Raw genomic sequence first — 21,942 nt, 5'->3', positions numbered from 1 at the left:
GTCTCCAAATTGATTTAAGGTAGAGGTACTTCAAAGATCTACCAAGAGTGACGTTCCAAAATGCTTCCCTCACTCCACGAAGGTCTGGTATTTCAAGGCACACTATTAGCTACCTCTTCACTACGTATATTTTGTTCTGTGTAATTTAGGTTCTTGCAAAAAAAAAGTGGGTTGTAGCTCATCATGTCTTCATTTCGGCCCTGCCTATCTCGAAAGAAGAAATTGTCCACAAATTTTTATAATCAAAATAAATTGATACAAGATAACTCAGGTATATTTGGAACAACTGAGAGCCGTTTCAGGATCTTTTCTTCCTTGCCTACACGTTTTTTAAACTTTCTATGTCTTTTTTTTTTTTTTAAGAAAATTTGGAACACTTGAGAAATAAAATGAATTAGTAGATTTCAAATAATGAAAAATAATATTTTAAAGTTTGAGTATTAATTTGGAACTCAGTATGCCTACTATCATAGTTCACTCGCATCACTGAATTTACTGAAACTGTAACCTACAAAGCCACCTGGGTTAGAAGAAGAATGTTGTAAACATGAAACAAAGTTATACGCAGTAATTTTTCCAACAATACTTAAAGCATCCAAAGAATCTCACAATGGGAAATCGATGTCTTTTCAAGAAAGCTAATATAAAACTATGGAAAACTCACAATATATTTGAACAGAATAACTGGCATTTTTAAATGTAATTTTCTCGTATATTCCTGTTGTAAATGTCTTTAAGTAGCATTACAATAATAAAGTTCTAAATTCCAAGCTGTACTTACCAGGCCCATCAAAAGGCACAAGATGATGTGGGACTTTATCTGAGGAACCTAAAGGGATGAGGTACAAATCTTTCACTTGCTTCATGTTATTAGCCGCTACACCATAGCGTTTTCTACTGCTGAAATAGGCAAACAGCAATGCATAGGATATCTGATCTTCTTCAGTGACAGGGGTAAAGCGAACTACACAGATCTCCTGTTTACAAAAAGAGAGAGAAAAAGATAGTCAGACACATTTTTCTAAGAAATTTTGATTGTTTTACTGACTGCTCTTTATTTAAAAGAATAGTTCAGATGAAGAGAAAAAGCCCCCCCATGAATGCAGATAAAAAGAGACACAGAAGGAGCAGTAACAGGGCCAAAAATAATTAAAGAAAACTGAGGAAAACAAATAAAAAGCATTTAGTCTATAAAAAAAAATGAATTTCAGTGCACGAAGGTCAGCAAAAGCAAATGCAAAATCTTGCACCTTGAGATGGAGTAACCCCACGCACCAGGACAGGTCAGGGGATCGGCTGGCTGAAAAGCAGCTTGGCATAAAAGGACACAGGGATCTGAGTGGACAAGCTAAATGTGAACCAGCAACATGTTCATGCCAAGAAGGCCAAATGCATGTGAGTGTCAGAACCACAGCAGCCAGCAGCCCAGGGGAAATGATTATTCCCTTCTATCCAGCAGTTGTGAGAGAGCATCTGGAGGACACTGTCTAGTTGTGGGCTCTCCAGCACAAGGACACCCCGCACACCACGGGACAAGTCCAGCAGAGGACCACTGAGATGGATTTGCATACTGTCACAGCACCAAAACTAAAGAGTGACACTTGAGTCATGTGGTGTCCAAACATTCACAATGAGTTACTGGCTCAAAGGAATACAGGTATTCTCAAACAGCAAATGACAGCTTAAGATTAGATTGTAAGAAAATACACATCATCAGCTGACATCCAACCCACTCAATGTAACAGTCAGTTATCCTTACAGTGTCATGTATTTTGCAAATGTTCCAGGAAAAAAAATCCTTAGGATCAATAGGATATAGGTTAAACAGCAAGTCTTCAATATGTAAAATTCTTACCTTGGTCCCAGAAGCTTTGATTTTTTCTACATACTCCCAGACGGTGTGAGGTGATATTCTGCCACCTACTTGAATACTATCAGGTAAATCCTATGAGAAAGGACAACAGATATCTGAATCCAACTTAAAAATTGTGGTAGAACCTTCATAAAATATCTATTTAACATGTTAGACATACTGAATTCTTACAGTTCTTAAATTATAATTTTAAAATATTAGTAGAGGTCACAACAGTAGAAACTAATTAATATTTATATTTTTGATATTTAAATTAGTGTTTTCAGTGCAAAGTGAATGATCTGTACTAAATTCATTATCATTCAATACTGTTTGTCTATACCTTCCCCAAAATTATTTATTTCAGCAACATTAACTGTAAACATAACTGTACTGTGCCCTGGAAACACCCAAGTTATCTGTAAGATCAAACTGCTGTGGGAGCCCCACACTTACGAAGGAATATAATAAACTTTCAGAATCTTAATCATGAGGGACAAACGTAACCAACTCACACGTGCATACATAGACATACATTTGTTCTTGGGTACTTTTGAATTCACTATTCACAAGTAACAAAAATAGACTTTCAAAATTATTTAAGAACAGCTAAGGAAAAACAGTTTTTTGAAATAAAGCAGAAGAGTTTGCAGAACAACATATTTGTAAAATAATCCTTTAGTATTAAATGGTATTGCATATCCTGCACTTCACTGAAGATTTATAGCAAAGATAATCACATTAATAGAAGACCTAAGTGCTTTTAATTAGAAAGCTGTTGCATCCTGTGTCATTGGCGAGTAGTAACAATGAGCCTTATGAGCCCTCTGATCCTTACTTTATGCCATAAGGACATCTATTATAGGCAGTTGCAGCCCTTTCCTGCCTCTAAGACACTGAAGAGAACGCTTCATAAACTTTTTGTTTTCAGGTAGTATTTAGTCTTATAAGGTTAGGACCAGAATTGCCACCAGATAGGCAAAAAAATACATCCCATTATGCAGGCTTCTCTTGTAGAAGATGAGAAGTTTTCTTGCACTGTCAACAAAAAGAACCAGTAGACACTTCTGTGCCAAAAATTGGCAGTGACTTGTTTAATGCTTTCAATTCAAAACTGAGATCAAATTTTCTCACCTCTAATTCAGAAAATGGATGGCACCAAGGTGGTTACCTCAGTAGCAAATTTTGTCCTATCTTTCCCTCCTCCTTTACACTAGAGAAGATGTTCTATAATAAACAAAATGTTCAACTTCTATAAAACCAGCTCTGGAAATTACTCTGCTTATCCTCAAGAAACATCTTACACTGAGAGCAAAACATCTTAAAACATATCAAATAACCTGAATCCTGATGAACCACATAAGACAAGCTGAAAAACACCTTACTTACAAATGCATATCCTAACCCATGTCCTCCCACAAACACTTTACTCAGAGCAGTGGTCATGCTTCACTGCCTTTCCTCATTATACTTTGATTAGCCTACAAGGTAAACAAGTCACCAAAGATAACAGATGAATTTTTTCATTCTTTGCAGTAAATATAAATACCTCCGTTAAATAATCAAAAGAGCCAGAAACTGGATAAGCCTTAATGACAAACTTTGCCACTGAAGGCATATTGATGAAACCCTTCCAGATGAAATTCAGACGTGCCAGAAACAGGCTTTCACATTCCACAGTTCCAGGTGTTTCTGACCTAAAAAACGACAAACAAAACCCACTTTGTTTAGAATATGAGATATTATGCAAGATCATGTAAATTATAATCTTTCTTTGTAAAGGAAATTAGTTGTCATTATGAATTTTATTTTTCAGTTAAACATACTTGAGGGTCAATGAAAAGAGACAGGTAGACAACCACGTTTCTCACCTTCCAGAGGAGTAGGTATGTGTTACGTTAGGGGACTGCCAGACAAGCAGCACATTAGTTCACTACTGTATCTTTTGAGAATGGAGAAGTTATTTAGTCCAAGAGATACTAAATGCTACTGAAGAGGACACACAAACACATGAGGTGCTGCAGATCCAGTAACATCTTCCCCTGCCATAGAGAGGTGGAGAGAAGACCCTTGTGGGCCTGTGGGCCTTCACCCTGCTTTCCTGGCTCCTACACATTTCAACACAGCTCAACATGTTATCAAAATATTCTAGGCAGTTTTGAGCTAGCCACCCAGTACTGCCACACGTTTGCTGTTACAGTAACCTACGTTTCTTTCTGTCTACATTAGAAATTACTTATTTGAATCTCCAGCAAACTATTAAAAAAAAAAAAAGTCCACTGTCCTTGGTAAAGGATCACACTGTCCTGATAAAGGCAGAATTTCAGCATGAACTCTGGTCAATTCTAAATAACTGTGAGTCAATGTTTTTCTAGAAATCTCTCCATCAAACAAAAAAAAAACCAGTCTTATAAACTGCAATTCCCTCTTTAGTGGGTAGCAGAGTGTGGGAGAAAATGAAGAGAGAGTTGACAGCAAATATGGCAACAAAACATCAAGCAAGCTGCTATTAGCTGTCATTTCTAGAAAAGTGGTGCTTTGAGATTTTAAACTACCCTGATTTACCAGTGTAAATGCTCTGTTTAGAGAAATCTCAAATTCTGCAGCTTTATATATACACATGCTCATTCAGCTGCAGCACTGTACATAATACTTTCCTTAATAGCAAAATACAATATGAAATCTATTTTCTGATATTTTTAATGTGAACTCGTGCCTTTTTAGGCCTTGTTGCACCAGAAAATGTAAGGCTGTTTACTTTTCTCCAAAAAGAAAATGTGGTAATTAGAAATTCTGGAATCACAACAATATATGTAGTATTATTTATACAAATGCACAGCATCACTTACTTCAGCAGAAAACCCCATTCCTAAGAAGCTGTATAACTTCAAGTACACTAATGGATTAATGAAATGGCATTTGAAAAATTAGCTTTAGTCATAATAGCTTAACAAGATGAATAATGTCTTTCATTTTTAAATACTTTTTCTACAATTTATATTACTTTGGGAGAGGTGTCAATGATGATTTTGATGAGTCTTGCTTATCATCTTCCAGTAATTCTGAAGCTAAAATACTTGACGTTGACGAAAGGGCATCTGCAATGCTCTCTGCTTCGTTGTCCGACTGCTTCCGTGCAACTCCAACAGACACTTTCACTTTTTTTGCAGAAAGATCATCAGTAGGTGGTGCCATTCGGCCTGCAGAGAATGAATTGCAATGCTTTTCATTTTTTATTAAAGATACAAAAGTAGACTTCCTCTGAAGGAAGATGCACCAAAAATACTATATATTGCCACTGAAGTATCATTTCTTTATCCTAACTTACATTTTATAAACATTTATACAAGTTTATACACTATGTATTTATATATTATTATCCGTAAATATTGCCACTGTAATGGGATAAGATAAAGAAATGAGGAGTCAGCAACAGCATGTATACGCAATTAAAGAGATTTCTGTCCCTGCAGGCACCCCCCCCTTTTTTTTTTTAAGTAGAAGGCAACTTTATGCCAATAGTGTATCATGTCAATACTGTCTCTTCGGTAAATTACAAAGTAAAAGAGTGCTTCCACATCTCTGTCAGCAAACTAAAAAAAACACCCCACATTTATTTACATTCTTGAGGTATATTGAGATTTATGACTGAAAAGCATTATACAAGCATGATGCATTTGTTTTGATGTGCTGTGCAAAATTACCTATGCAGATTTTGCAGTTAAGATCGAAGAGATGATTTTTATGTTGACTTGTAGTGTCTGGAGATGCAGATTCATTTGCTTCTTTATCTTTTTCAGCTTCCTCTGACTTCTCAAAAACCTTCATATTAGGTTCCTAAGAAAAGTCAAGCACTTCTCAGTTATCTTTTTTTCCTTTGTTAATAGTCCTAATAATGCTACTCATATTGCTTAAATATTTGACGGTATTTTCTTCCCATCGGACATAAACCTGTCCCTTTAGCTGTACAGCCTAAAAGGCTACCACAAAAATCTACTAATGCATTTAAAGAATGAGCTGGTACTCGTAAATAACTTTTAGGTAAGATTTAGAATACTTTCTACTATTGCTAAAATCATACAGTCATGGACTTAACTTGGAGGGGGGGGCAGGAATAATAAATAAAAATAAAAATAAAGAAAAATAAAATAACTAAAATAAAATAAAATAAAATAATGCCCCAAACCCACAAGGCCCAGAAGTGAAAGTCAGTAAGGTTAAAAGAAAAAATAAACTCAAACCAGACCTAACACATAATTACATATGTGAGCAACAAGATCATATTCAAACCACTTTACACGGCGAGCACTGCGTTGCTCTTTTTTCTTTCCTACCTGAATTTCCATAACTTCCTCTTGCTCTTTCATTGGTGTTTCACTTTCAATTTCTATTTCTCCTTTGTGAGTAATTTTGGTGATAGGTCTTCTTTCAACTTCTCTCTGTTCTTTCTCAATCATTTCAATTGTCTGTAAAAACAGGAAGTTATGTATATTTACTTACATATGATAAAACTTGGAAATTCACAAATATAACAACAGAAAATTGAACTGCAATTAAGGAAACCCTCTGAGAAAAAAAGGAAAGATTCTTATTTTGCAAGTGTCAAGCAGCAGGACTAACTTCACCAACAGTGCAGCAAGTAATTTTCAGGCCTGTGTTTAAACAAGTTACAAAGCTGACTTTCAACACTGAAGTTAAAGATGGGTAGTTCTGGTGGCCAAGAGCTATAATAAAAAATGCATCAACTCTTTTCCTATAGTAATAGGGACAATGTAGGACATAAATACATATATTTTTCCAAAGTTTGTCTTTTGAGTACATAGAACTAATGCTCTACTTCAATAAAAACATTTAAATGTATTCTTAAAGTAACGGGTATGCTAATTCTCACCAGCACTGCTGCTTTTCTCTGTTGCAAAAAATAAAACATAAATCATTAATTCTAAATTGCTTCTTAAAGCACATTTCTACTTCTTAAACCAATACAGTTTGTGTTGGCTGTCCTCAATATTGCAAGTTAGGTTTCATAAGGAAACAAGGATTCTATGATTGCATTACCTGTCTGCCAAATACCTACAAGTTACTTTTGAACACACTGGGGAAATTTCAAAAATATTAGTAAGCAGTAGTTTCAAAGTTTTGCTTGAATAGGAAAATTAAAGGTACAGACAAATTATAAATTTATTTTACATGTTGTATTCCATTTCAACTTCTAGAAATTTTTAAGTATTTCTCTGAAATATTTAGGACCCTTCAGTAATTTTTAAGCAGTAGGTCCTTTTGTTTTGAAGTTGTAGCAGTGGAATACTGTTTTGTATGGTCTGTTTTCAGTATTTTATTGATGTTTATAAAATAAACGGAATGAAGACGTACTAGAAAAGATGGGCTTTCAATAGCTACAGAATAAACATACTTTTCATGTCTTTCTAAGCTCTCAAAACAACTTTAAGATAACTGAATAATTCAACAGCTATTTTTGCATAGGAAATAGTAAAAAGTTGTGTGACTCATAAACAGGTCTAGTTGCAATATGCAAAAAAAAAAAACCCAAAACCCAGGAATAATAGATGATGCGATGCTAATTGCAGTGTCTGAAACAGCATCCCACTGTACTGAATCAGTTATCACTGAACATTCCTTTCTTTCGTTGTGAACACATAGAATTCAAGAGGATGAACTTTCATTTATTCTATCTTAAGTACCTACTCATTGATTTTTTTATCAGAAATCATTTGATATAACCCACAATTCCTAATACCATAAAACCCAAACACAAAATGCATCAGTTCACACTACCCACATTTTGCACCTTTCAGTTCTATGAAGTGGCATATAAATACCAAAGATTCTGTCAACACAAATTCAGATTTTGTAACTAACTGCAGTTAACTATCATCAGACTAACTGCCTAATAAACAGGGTAACAGCCAAGAAAAAGGTATCTTCTGTAAAATTAACACAGCTCCTTATATTCCTGCTTCCCCTTTGAAACTGTCAACACCGCAATAAAGACAGCATGACTCTCTGTTTTGAGAAAAGTAATGCTCAAACTAACCTAATACACTTTGTACTTCTTTTTTTATCTCCCCCTTTAGAGTGTTTTTCAGACTGGCAGATCAGGTTTTCAGCTTCAGGTTTACTTCTTGGTGGGTGAATTGTCATGCTCCATCAGTATGTAAGTTATAAACACCACAAGTTCAGTTTGTTTTGCCTAAAGGGTTATCTCCCCCTTTTTAAGAAACTGGTGGGTATAAAGCGCCAGCTAGAGCTTTAAAATCTTGTTGGATGTAAGAACAAAGACGCCTTCACTCTCCAGACAGAAGGAAGAGTGAGCAGCAACAAAGCTGCATGGAAAACACATGGTTTCCCCCTTTTAGGAATTTACTGCACTTCTCTCACTTCTGTCCTAACAAGCCCTTCATGGTTTTAATACTAAATAAATTCTAGAGATCCTCCTGATTAGTCAGAGTTGCTTTGTGAAATGCACATTCTGTTCTTTCTACACACATTTAACCTGAAAACAGAAGTTAAATACGCTTAGGCAGTCAACTAAACAACATAAGTTGGCAAATCTCACATGTCTGTTTTCTCTCCGTCTCCAAGCAGCCAGTTCTTTGGAAGCCAGTTCTTCTGGGCTCATTTTTATTAGATGGTCTGGTGTAACCTCCCCTTTCAGTACTTTCTTAAATAATATCTGGAAAAAGTAGAAAAGTAGAAGAGTTAACCAACAGGAAATAAAGCAGAAAAGGAACATGCAACATATTCTGTAAAGCTATATGGATTATGTGATTTTGCAATTATCTCCCACTGTAGTAAGCAGTACTAGATTTTATAAGATACAAGGTTAATTCCAGAGCTCCATTTATTCTGCATATCAGAATGTATCTACGTAAACTTTTAATGATCAGATGTATAATTAGCTGCCATTCAAATGAAGAAAGTGAGTTTATGCCCATTGCAGTAGTAACTCGGGAGGTTTTTTTGGTAAAGGTGCAAATGCCCTGTATTACACAGCAGAAAGAAACTAATATTAACAAGGATGTCTATGCTTCCTGACTGACTGAACTGAATTCCTAAAGTAAAAAAAAAAAATAATCCCCCATAGCTTAGCACTATGAGCAAAGAGAAGCCAGTGACGGAATTTAGCCAGCTCATATAATTGAGAGTTGGCTAATGACAACAGTAGTATACTACAGACAAAGCAACTTGATCAGAATAACCGACAAAAGGACAAAAGATAGAAGTTGAGGAGGTATGATGTTGAATAATGGGCTCACAGAAAGCAGAAAAGAGAGTAACGACCAATCTTGAGAAATCTGGGCATGAAAAAGCACAATGAGACAAGCTACTGGACAGGAACAAAAACAGGGGCAGTAAGCAGGAAGGAGTTATGGGGTGAGACAGCGACACCCAGACAACACATCAGTGGTAAAGACAAACACTTAACCTAGGCAACTCGTAACCAGTACACTTTGAAACACTGGGAGCAAGGAGTTGAAGAATTAATGATGGGGAACAAGAAAAAAAAGAACATGGAGAACACTGAGTACACAAGAGGACAAACAACATCAAAGAGATGATGAAACATACAGGAAAAATAACAAACACAATAAATTGTGAAAGGATTAAAATGTATCTAGATAGAAGACTGTTTCTTTAATCTAAAGCAAATAAAGGATTTCTGCAAAGCTCAATAAACAAATAATACATACATTATTTTTAGGATCTTTTAGATTGAACATTAAACTTCGGTATTTGTTCTTGTACTTTGAGTCAGTGTCCCGAAAAAAAGAAAACAACTCTCTCTCAATCCTTGTGGCAACTTTTCCTGCTCTCTCCTCAGGAATCTTTAAACTGGAATCTGTCAACCTGCAATAGAACCCAAAGGCAAAAATAAGCAAATGCTTCCAAATAATTAATATTTTTTTCTCTGACTTCAGAAAGAAAATAATTAGAAATGTAAATGAATAATTTCATTTAATAATGTATCTTTACCTTTTCATCAGAATTTCCTTAAGAGACTGCTTGACACTTTGTCTTATCTGATCAGCAGAAGGTTTAGAAGCTGGCACAACCGGCACGTGTGTTGCACTAATATTTCCCTTTTCATTTTTCTTTTTCTTAATTTCTTGTTTCTCATGAATACCTATGAAAACACAGAGTTAAAAACTGTAAGCTACTCAAGCCACTGCTAGAAATTTTTACCATTTGTAGATGTCATTTTTATTTTTAAACTGCTAAGAATTGACCTTCATGGGTAAGGAATGGACTCACAAAGTGGTGGTTGTTTTCTGGTGGTAGTGGTGTTTTTTGTCTTGGTTCTGTTTCCTATTTGGTTTGATTTTGCATTACACAGATTAATCCAGAAAAAACTTCCTTCATAGAAACAAATGGGTCTTAAAGGACTTTCTTTTACACTAACCTAAGATGACCAGTACTTATTAGCTTGATTTTAAGTAGGATTTTTGACCTTAAATTTTTGTAAAAGCTTAAATTAATTTTTCAACAACTACAGTGAGAAATATTGTACTGGGAAGTACTTATTACAAGCATATTAAACTTTACTTTAAAACAGCATTTTTTGTTAAACTTGGCATTTCTGTATCTGTTAGTCATCAAAATTGTTTCAACTGTAACAATCTCAGCTTCTGATTCAGGTAACAGACCCTCTTAAACAAGGCCATTATAAGGTTTATGCCAGAAATAATACAAAGAATGGAAATTTCTAATCAAATTAAAATCATTAAAGCAAAAAAACAAAATTCCTTCAAACTTTAATTTCAGTGTCAACTGAAAGCTCATTTGTCTCAGCACATGAACATGCCACTAATTTAGAGCAGTAACCTTCTATTTATTAAAACAATGGGAAATAAACAATATTAATTTATACACTTTCTAGTCTGAAAAAGAAAGAAATTGAAGACCGATGAAGAAATAACTTAAGTGTCTGATAGCAAAAAAAGTATTTCATTACTACTTTCACCTATTGACTGCATCTTAAAACACATTAATACCAGAAACAAACTAACTGCAGTTAGAGGAAGACAGATTTTCTTTCCCATTGGACAGACTGTGTGGTTGGATCACCAGCTCCCTCAATAATGCAACTATCATCCATATCAAAATGACTGATTTCCCCTTCCTCACCAGCAAGGTGGTACAGACCCCAGACAGCTGTTGGACACTCTGCGCTGTCATCTGAAGTGTCCATATGCCAGGATTGTTCAGTAAAGCAGCTCTAATAATGCTTTTATTTGCTCATCTCCTCCTCATAAGGAGGATGATAAAATGGACTAAAAATTTTCAAAAAATGTAGCCTGAGGGCATCATCCACATGCCAGCAACATTTTGGCAAAGTTTGGACCACCTGAAAGCACAGTCCCGTAACAAGGAAACTATGGGCAAGATTAGCAATAACCAAAGCCACTATAAGCATAATTCAAAGCAGTTAAGAGATTAAGACAAATACGCTGCTTAATAATTTTATGCTAATTGTCCTAAATGAGACTGCCACACCTCCCATCTGTTAAAAATAATTTTTAAGATTAACTTCTATTTTGAAATGGTCATTATAAAAGTCTTTTTGTCATCTCCTAGTTCAATTAATATATTTTAGAACAATTCAATTATTTCATGGATAACAAAGACTCATTTCACTCCATGTAATTTGCAGCTAAAAGGGATGTCAATTATTTTGTGACTCTGAATTTTGAAGTTGAAAAACAAAGTAGTTGAAGTGTAAAAGATACCATTCAGTATAAAATATTTATATTTAAATTTAGACTTAACCCTGACATTTTCCATTGTTTTCTTCCACCAAAAAGTTTCTAGAACATATCAGCATTGGCAAAGGACCAGAAGAGCTGCTGGTTTTTTTGGTTTGGTTTTTGTTGTGTGAGTTTTTTGTTTTTTGTTGTTGGTTTGTTTGTTTGTTTGTTTTGTTTGGGAGGTGGAGGGGTTTTTTTGTTTTGTTGTTTTTTCTTTTTTTCAAGACAAGAATTCAAAGCTTGAGTTTAGGAGATAAAGACGCAGATCTCACACAAAATCTCACTACCATTGTTTCAGAGATTTCAGTCTCAAATGACAACAATTTCGTATTACGACAATTTTGGTAGAAACATGCTTCCTGGAAGTGAGCTGGGGAGGGGACAGAGGTTGCTGGGAGGGGAAATACGTCCCTTCAACCTCTCAAATAAAACTTAGATGAAAATCTGATCGCTCAGTGTGCAATAGAATGTTTCCCTTTGAAATGAGTTAATATAATTTGTCAATTCGTGCTAAAGACATCATTAAGACTAAGTATAATTTATATTTAAAACACTTTTATGTACATTAAGTATTTCATTGTATTTGATGGAAGAGTATTTCAAAGTTTTCTGCAATGTGAAATGAAGCTTAAACACAGAGATATCTTAGTGTACTTTTTCTCCCATTCTTGATTATGTGAGCATCCTCTACTATCAAAACAGGAGACATTCACACATCTACACAGGAAACATTCACCTGCTAAATAAAACTTAAAATGAGAAATAAAGATCATCAATATCATGTGAACAAACAGCTCTTCAGATCACTATCACTTGCACTAAAAAATGTGGTTTGAAAAACTGATTCTATAAAGAAAGTCATCATCCTGCACTGTACATACATGTGAATTACAGCGTATAGTACTTCACGAAACCTCACTACCTGATTTCATGGACCTTTCAACCACACCAAGGGATTCTTTACTTGTTTTTTCATTTTTATCTTCAGTGGACCGCCGAGGAATTACAGCAGTTTGTGATCCTTTTCGAGCAGGAACATGTTGCCCTTTTTTAGTATCCAAGTCTCTGGACTCGGACAAGTTCTTCCCATCACCAGATTCCTGAAATAAACATTTATAGATTACCACGCTACTGAATGACACAATGCACTACTGCATACTTACCACACTTTTTTTTTCCCCAGATTTTTCCTTTTTAAGTACATTGTATAATTATTGCCTCAATCGATGCACCATCGTATTATATTTTCTAAAATGTTAACGAACAATATCCCAAATTACTGCCAAATATTGCTTAACAATCTCTTTGAAATATTAGCTGAAGACACATCATGGGCTGTTTGCAGCTAAGCTCGATGTTGAAAACCACTATGTTTTCTGCTATTTTAAAAGGTCAGGGATACCAACGAACATCCCTTAACCAGTTTTAGCTACATATCTGCAGGAAGCCACTTAGGATTAGAAAGCGCGTGTAAACCAAAATTAAACAGACTAGATTCCATGTCAGAATTAAAATACTAATATGCAGAAATAAGACAAAAAGGATTACTGATGATTAAGTTATGATGAACATGATGCTATATACTAAAAGATTTTAAAGAATTTTAATAAAGACATCTCACCACTTTTGCAAATTATCCTTTGGTTAGTAAAATGAGACACAAAGCAAGCAGAAAGGCCCTAATTAAAGCATTAGGCATTTTCTTCTACATATACTCTTAAGTTAAAATAATCAAAACTAAAATACTGTTTTCATATTGTTCTACACATAAAAAGATCTGCAGTTTCTATCATTCAGCAAATCGAGAGATATCCTGTAAAAGTGTTTAGAAAGAAAAATGCACAAAGTTCTACACACACCTATACATATAGGCATATATACACATGCATATGATGCACACATAACCCTGCTAAATATAAGAGGAGTTTAGTAATATAGTCTTGAAAAGAGTAAAGCCAGTTAGAAAATGAAGTCACTCCGATAATAATAATGAAGTTCTAAATTAGATGCACAAAAATGTTTGAAACGTGGTATTTTAAATGGCAGGACGTTAAGAGGAAGCTCCTTCTACCTCAAATAATCAACAGAATTCTAAGTACTAAGACTTACCCGCCTGAAGATCTTGACTTTGTGTTTCCCAGTGTCCTCTGTTTGCTTTGTTTTTTCACTTGTTACATTTAGATTACAGGCAGGTGTTTGCTTCGACATCCCTGGTTTTTCACACTCAACTGCTTTTTCTTCTCTATGGATTTCAAGTTTCACTTGAGTATCCGGTACAGTTTGATCAAAACACTCCATTTTTTTGTCTTCTTCAGCACAGCATTTCACACACACATATTCTTTATCCTCTTCACCCATCTGCTGTGCTTGAGAAAGACTCAGTCCAACACAATCACCATGAAACCAATCATCACATCTGCCACAGCCCACCATAAATCTGAAAACGAAAAAGCCGTAAGTCAGTGTATAGACTATGAAAGAAGATACAGCAACTTAAGCAGAACATACCATACTTGTTTTGATTTGTGCATCTCAACAATTCCTCCTTACCTGCTAAGTGATTTTCTTTGTAGCTTTACATCCATCTCCAGCCTTACGACATGGTATGATCTTCTTAATAAAGAGTTTTTTTGACTTTTTTTTTTTTTACTTTGTAATAGTCCAAGAGAATATCATAACCTCATTATATTTTTTGTAACCTACCAAGAGGATTTTTTCAGACTGTTTATTAAAAAAAAAAATCAAAAAAACAAAAAAGAAAATATCCACAACACTTTAAACCAGTAAACTTTTTTGTAAAGATCTGGAAGACTTGGAAAGAAAGTTTTCTTGAAAGAGCACATTATCCTTGCCTTCCTTCAAATATGATCATCATCCTTAGAGGAGAAATGTATTGACTACAATCTTGCATAGCAGTCAGAAATGTCCGAGAGTTTTGACAAATACGATTAGCACAGAAACATCAAGATATGAGTTGGGATTTCACATCATATTCCTTAGACCAGTACTACTGAATTAATTCCAGAAGGCTGACTCTTTACTAGTGACTATGAGAACAGCAGTTGGCTTCCAACTACATCTGGCTAGCTTGCAATGTCTGACTGGCTAGTTTTAAATAAGGTACATGCCACTTTTGTGTTGCTCAGCTATTTTATTCAAATTTGGAGTTATTTAAAGACTGTTTCAAACACTGAGTATCATTTAAAGGACACTTTTCACAGTCACTTAAAGTGTTTCATTATTTTGGAACTTAATGTAACTCTAAGTACAGATTGTATTTTGAAAGTGTAAAAATCACTTGGTCATAAATAAAACCACCATTTCTGACTATTTTGCAGATGTATTTTGAAAACTTCATTAGGTATGACTAGTACCTAACTGCACTGAAACACACAATTTCCAGTGGAACTATTGTGGAAGGATGTGAAATTTCAAAGTTAGACAGGTTAAACATATATAATATGTATTCCGGAGACTTAATTGGTAGTAGTTATTTTTTTTTAAATCCTTTCTTATAATAATGAATCATTACTAAAGAGCCTTTGAATGATGCAGCAAGATCTCTTGCATTATCTACTTACATTCCCTTTCCCCTTTCATAACTTTTTTTGCTTTAAATAAAATATATTAAATATATGCACTATGATATATATTGTCTGGATGAAGAAAATCCAGAAAGACTGCAAATGTATTATGAAAAATGTGAGTGCTTTATTAATACTGAAAAATTTACCTAATTTTTATTTTAAATTCCATAGAACACAGACCCAATTTAAAAAGTAATTAAGTGAAATGTTGTTTCAGCAGTATATTCAACAAGCTAAATACACTGACCTGCAAGCCCTGTTAATATTCTATAGATTTATTTTGTAATATGATTCTAAGGAAAATTATTCTTAATGTATGTATGGTCCTATTAAGGCCAGGATCTGCTATCTGCTGACTTACCTACTTTGCAAAACCATATAGAAATTATAGAACATGCTTAGAAGTCTCATTCACCAGAACGGTGGAGAAACAGTCCAGATGGTTTGATGCAGATACTATATTCCAGAAACTATAGGTATCTCAAGAGATTAAATATCTATTTAACAGCAATACTTGAAACACAAGAGAAGAAGAAAATATTGTGGCTTTATGTTCTGTCCTTCCTTATCCAAAATAAATCAGTATTAAATTTTGCTGCAGTAAATGGCCACTTTGATGTAAAATGAGTGTGAGAAGGTTTAAAGCTCTAGCAGCATGAGAAAAAGCTCATTTCCATCTTCACTAGCCTATAATGCTATTTGTGAGATTTGAAGAAGAGTTTATATACTTTGTGAAGAAAACTATTTTCTCTTTTTTAATTTTCTTTTTTTCTGAGCTGCAAGTACATTTTTGGTAGTAGTCACGACCAGCAAACAGTATCTGCCCATCTACTTAGCAGCTTCTATTGGGAAGCCAGAGGTTCCTTCATGTTTTGTCAGTACCTCAATCTTTTCAGACCCGTGTTCCAGCAAAGTGAAGAAACACAAAAGGTAACAACTGCTTCTGATGGCCTTGCCAGAGTAGTATCATAACATTCATAAACACAAAAGGAAAACAAGAGAGAAGCAATGGGACTTTAACACAAAGATGATTGCTCCTGAGAATCTAGAGCCAAACGCACAATGGCAGGAAATACAGCATGAGTGCCAATTCCACAACTGCGAGGATACACAAGAGGATGCTTTACATAGGATACAATCTCACACCACGGAAATAAAATATTAGTAAAGTTTTGGGAATACCAAAACTGGTCACAAAAATTCCAAATATATGATTTTCTACAGAGCTGAAATAAGATGAAAGCATACAGTCAAGTGCAAAGCATACAGTCAGGTGCTCCTTGCTTAAATGGTATTTTAGAGTGCTAATGAATGAATGCCTTTTGGTTAAAAATAGAAGGAAACCAAGAACACATTGTCTTGAAGCCACAACTACTACTTGAATTTTTATTAAAAATATATGTATTTCTTTCCCTGTTTGGAAATTCAGGCATTGGAAACTAATTTGTTATATGAGCAAGGTAGACTGCAATCTTAAGCAACCAAAACAAAATTTTGATTATTTAGAAAACAGATTAAATTTGCAAAAAAAAGCAGAGATGAACTCCAGAGACTAACATATATAAGTTGCTGCACATCTTCAACTTTAAAGTGACAGCATATGGAATTTTTTCAGCTTAGCTGACACATATTAAGTGGGAAATAGGAATAGTGTATGATGAGTAAAGCACCAGATAGGCATCCAGTCTTATATCTTTATTTTCAGGTCTATTTACACACCAAAAAAAAAAAAAAAAAAAAAAGTTAAAAAACCTACAGTGAATTCAGCTCAGAAACAGACCATTCTTCCCCAGGAAGATATACCAAGATGGACAGATGTCATTCAAGCCATCTTGAACTACTTGAACTACTGAAGGTAGAACATCAATTTGGCTTCATTCCAGTCTTCACAATAAAGTTTCAATTACACTATATTTAAATACAGACAACAAAACTTCAGAATTCAGGATTCAGAAACTGAGACTACAAAGAAAATCTGGAAATGTCCATGAAACCTGTACTATAAAAGAGAATGTTGTGTTTAAGATTGTCTTGCTTAAACCTAATCATACCAAATGGCAATAAAAACACTGGTGCTGCCTGTCTAAAAAAAGAGTCACTATATCTAGTGACAGTAGGCAAATGCAGGACTGTGACTACTGAGACCGGGGACAACATACTGATTTTGGTACCAGTAATGCAAACAATCATTTTTACCATAAGGCCACTTTAACATCTTTATCTGTTTCACTCAACTGCCCACAAAACATGATTATGATTTGTAACAGCAATTATAATGGGGTAACAGGCAATGCTCAAAGACTACAAAGAGGAGTCAAGAGAAAATGAAGCCTGGCTTGAAGGATTAAGGATGTCCTCTTGCACAGCTGTCAGAGTTTCGATTGAAGAGGTTCTGGTATCTTGGACTATTAAAACACCAAAGTTTCTGACTGCAGATTGCTTCAGGTTTGAAGTGCAGGTGTTTTACCCATGTTGTAAGGCTGGATTGGAAGATGTAAAGCTGAAAGAGAAAGAAAAATGTGTTTTAAAATATTAAATCATGCCACATTCAAGAATAGAATCGCTTTCACTGGGAATCAATCTAAAAACAAAATTTTAAGAAAAAATCTAAACAGCTGACAGGTGACAGCTGACAGTTCACTGAGAACTTCGCATTGAGTAGGTTATTGTTTCATTCCTTTTAAAGAATCCTCTTGGTTGTGCACACATCAGCATGAAAAGACATACCTTAAAATCAGAAAGTAATTGATAATACATAAAAAGAGATGGGCAATAATTAATGCAAATCTTCCACAATCTCTCTTTGAATTGGGAGATCTTCTTTGGTGTGTTATTTGTAGTAAATTACATTCATCTGTTAGATGAAAAAACTCAGGCTTGAGTGATTTATTTTCAAAATATACATGCCATGTTTTAAAATTAATTTACATGCAATCAATTTATGTAATAAAACCAAGTTTCCAGAGAAACCCACTAGTGTGAAATGGTATTTTACAAGTAAAGTGAGTAGAAACTATCTCATTCATTAAAAAATTGTTTGTTGTAAAGCTATTCTTATGAGTAAAAAAGAAGACAAAAAATTAGGAGCTGTCAGAACAGTTCAATCCAGGTCAGTAATTGGCATTTTAAGATTAATTAACAATGAGAAAATCAGAAATAATTGGCTCTCTTTAGTCTTTTGCATTTGTGGTACATAGCATAGGGAAAACAGAGCAACAAGGCTCAAATCTTAACAACAACAACAACAAAAAAAGCGAAACAAACTATTCAAAATAACACCCAAACCCCAAATTCACCTAAGAGGAGTAATATCACCATTCATGCACTTTTTAAGGGCTTACCTATTTAAAGCATGTCCTACATCTGTATTTTTCCCCCTTAATTCTACTATTCAACAACCTACTATAAATTCTGTTTTAAATTTGTATTAACATTACAGCTGTCTCAGCTGCATTAATGCTATAGTCCAGCCAACGTTACAGCAGAGACACTGCACAGAAGCAACTGTTTTTCCTTCAGCTCTTAAAGATGTCACTAGTAGAGAAGCAGCTTTAGCAGAGCCTCCACATCAGTGAAGCAGTATGGGCTTAATTCAAAGCTCAGGTGAAATGAACGTTTATAAAAAAAAAATATATGCTCTACCTTGTCAGAGCAGATACAAATAGCAGTTTCTCTTGTTTGCTTTTTGTACAAGTCTAGCACAGGTGACATGGTTTTTCAGGTTTTGATCTTCTAGAAACAATAACCGACTATCTTCAAAGAAACACTATCAGCAGACCTGTTTTACACGGAATTCGCAGCATAGGAAAAATACACTGCAAACTTATTGCCTAAGTATTTAATTTCAATAACCCATCTTTTATATTATATAACTTCCTTTTTCCCTTAAAGACATAATTTTCTTTATTTTTCACATTACATGAACCTCTCCAAAAAGGAAGCAAGCAGGGAGATAAGCAACCCTATGCTCTTTGAACTAAAGGTGGATACATGAAGTGTGCCCAACAACAAAACAGGAAACTGAACTTCCCAAAACTTCAAAAAAATGGGTACAATATATCTCCTAACATTAACCACATACATATATATTAATTAAAAAATCATAATAACTAGAGGAAGCTTCATTAGCACTGCATTCTACCCATATGTTGCATCTTCAGGATTGTACATTCTATAAACTGCATATATACATAGATACTTTATAAAACTATGTATTTTAGAGAGCTAATGTTATCCCTTTGCCTGGTTCCCTAATTGTACTGGTATTAATACCAATCCTACCAGTATAGCAGCATAGTAATATAACCCATATAAAAACTACTAATAAAATGATACAGTTGTAAATATAAAATATACTGGAGTCCTTCCATGGTTTAATTATACATTACAATGCTATTTTGCTTATACTGTATCATGCAGTTTTTGTGGACATGCATGATCACTTTTAATGTTGTAAGGTTTTTCACAGTGGAAGAAAGCAGTAACAGAGGCAGAAAAATTAAAAGTATCAATGACATCTTGCACAATTTGAAATTTAACATACTATTCAATTAACATGTACTAGAACTAAGGCATAATTATTCTAATTACTGGTTCTTGTGAAGAATTTTGTTATAACGATTCATTTGCTGCATATGCATCTACTCTTAAAAAAATATGCACAAGTAATTTAAGAATGCAAATTATATGATCATCTGGTTCCAAAATAAGTTTACTGAGGTATTAGCACTAATTTCAAAAAACAAATGTCCTAATAACTTTTATTATAGGAGAAAAAAAACAGGTCTCAGATTTTTTTTTTTTAACTTCATCCATCAGCCAAATTAATCTTTTGTATTACAGTTGTGCAGAAACTTTTTTGTGACTATATATATGAAAAAGATCAGGAATACTGTATCTTTGCTAAATCAACTTCTGCACTTTCCAATTAATTGCCTTTTAAAAATATAGCAAAGTCTTCCTTCATATTAAATAAGAGTCAAAATGTGGGGGGAAAAAGACCCTAAGTAAAACTCTGGTCCTGCATCACTTCATTCTTCTGTGAGCTCTGAGAAGTGCGGTTTGTTTCTGACCACACAAACTGCACCATCAAATACCAAGCAACAACAAATAGAAAAAAAAAAAAAAAAACAATAAAAACACCCAACCTCCCACAGACTATTGAAAAACTTTACTAGAATTGTTGAATTCAAAAGAGGAAGTCACCAGCAACAAATTAAAGCTACAAGCTTTGCTTGTGACATAGTGCTTTCTAGAAAATTTGCTTAGAGAATATCTCAAATTTATGTACTATGAATTATTAATCAGAAATTGGTGGAACTTCTGCCATTAGAGTGCAGACAAGGGAGAAAATCTGCAAAATGTTAGTTAGGTGTTGTCTAACTGTACAAGCACAGATGAGTTCAGCCCTCCATACCACAGAGAACTTGAACATCTACAGTGAAAACTGGATAAATTCATATTATAAGCCCTTACACATCAGAAGGATGCATATGATGCATACAGGAAGAAATCTTAACATTAGCAGATTTCTCAGTGTCTGCAGTGCTACCATCATCTAGCTCTATGCCAATAAATTACATATTTTTTCCTTCAACTATTTCCAGGAAAAATAACTATTGCTTGAGACAAAGCTTAATATTTTCAACATCACTTGAACTCATTAAGAAGCTGAGGTAGTAATGTCAGTCTGGAACATTTTTCTATGTGATATGCATATCCATACACATACACGTTTCATCTATACATAGATGAATGAAAATTTATGTATAAGATTTACATTACTAACTGATGAGAATATAAACAGCAATATGGGGACACAAAAGCAAATTCAAACAGGTTGAAAGCAACACTATAATGAAAACCCACAGTAATTCGAACTTCACACTGGAAAAAAAAAAACAACTCTTTCAGATGTGCTGAAAACTACTAATTACATAATTATCTGACTCACTCAGAAACAGAGTTTCATTTTCATATGAAACAACAATTATCTTTTAGTTATATTGCAAAGGTAAATATCTGAATGGGAATCAACACAATACCTCAAGCAAACAGACTGAAACAATTAATCCTAAAGCCACACATAGACCACCCACTCTCTGAGTAATGAAGATATAAAATTCAAAACTATGTTGGTTCAAGCACAGAAACATCAAGGCAATTGGAAAACAGTGTGAAAACTCATGGTTCAAAGATCAGGCGCCAACAGAAAAAAAACAGGCATGCCTCTTAGAAAGTAAGACACATTATAACTTGTAAACCTTTTTGATTATACAAGTCACATGTTCGTAAAAAAGGATTCCTCCTTTCCCAGCCAAATTCATTTTATCTGCAGTGCAAGGTAATCGTACTTTGACTTTGCATGTTGCCAGCAAAGTACTGCATGGATTCCTTGAGATTTAAATTTACTTGTCAGATGCTTGTTCTGAAACAAATCAACATACAACTACCATCCTTCTTCTACTGTTCTTCCGGCAGGAACAGTAAGTTTACTCTAGGGTTGTGAAAGGCCTATGTAAGCATCCCCTTTGGGGATTGTGTACACAAACAAGGCTGATGAAACCATCCCCACACATTGTCTTCAATTTGAATCAATTTCCCAAACTTAATATTACATTAACAAGTTAGTGGCTTTGCATTTATTGTACGGAATACAAAAGGTTCAAGTGACTACTGTCTTGCAGCTTGAATTCTAAATGGTTTTCATTAACACAATGTACTGTGAAGCTGTTAT

The 21,942-nt window shown here is 34.3% G+C and overlaps 1 protein-coding gene across 10 annotated transcripts in view; it reads right to left on the bottom strand.

Moving 5' to 3' along the window:
• Positions 1–21,942, bottom strand: part of PHF3 (PHD finger protein 3) — a 52,350-nt gene that overhangs the window by 3,431 nt on the left and 26,977 nt on the right. For all 10 annotated transcript variants that reach the window (XM_080341758.1, XM_080341750.1, XM_080341751.1 and 7 more), the window contains 11 exons: positions 13,729–14,056; positions 12,542–12,719; positions 9,848–9,998; positions 9,565–9,721; positions 8,430–8,546; positions 6,187–6,318; positions 5,557–5,689; positions 4,857–5,052; positions 3,402–3,549; positions 1,856–1,945; positions 782–977 (listed from right to left, as the gene is read on the bottom strand). In XM_080341758.1, coding sequence (XP_080197884.1) covers positions 782–977; positions 1,856–1,945; positions 3,402–3,549; positions 4,857–5,052; positions 5,557–5,689; positions 6,187–6,318; positions 8,430–8,546; positions 9,565–9,721; positions 9,848–9,998; positions 12,542–12,719; positions 13,729–14,056 — 1,826 coding nt within the window. The remainder of the gene's footprint in view (positions 1–781; positions 978–1,855; positions 1,946–3,401; positions 3,550–4,856; positions 5,053–5,556; positions 5,690–6,186; positions 6,319–8,429; positions 8,547–9,564; positions 9,722–9,847; positions 9,999–12,541; positions 12,720–13,728; positions 14,057–21,942) is intronic.

This window comes from Nesoenas mayeri (genome assembly GCF_963082525.1).
Source record: "Nesoenas mayeri genome assembly, chromosome: 3".
Lineage (NCBI taxonomy): Eukaryota > Metazoa > Chordata > Aves > Columbiformes > Columbidae > Nesoenas > Nesoenas mayeri.
The sequence above is the reverse complement of the archived record's forward strand: the minus strand, read 5'-3'. Positions and strand labels throughout refer to the sequence as shown.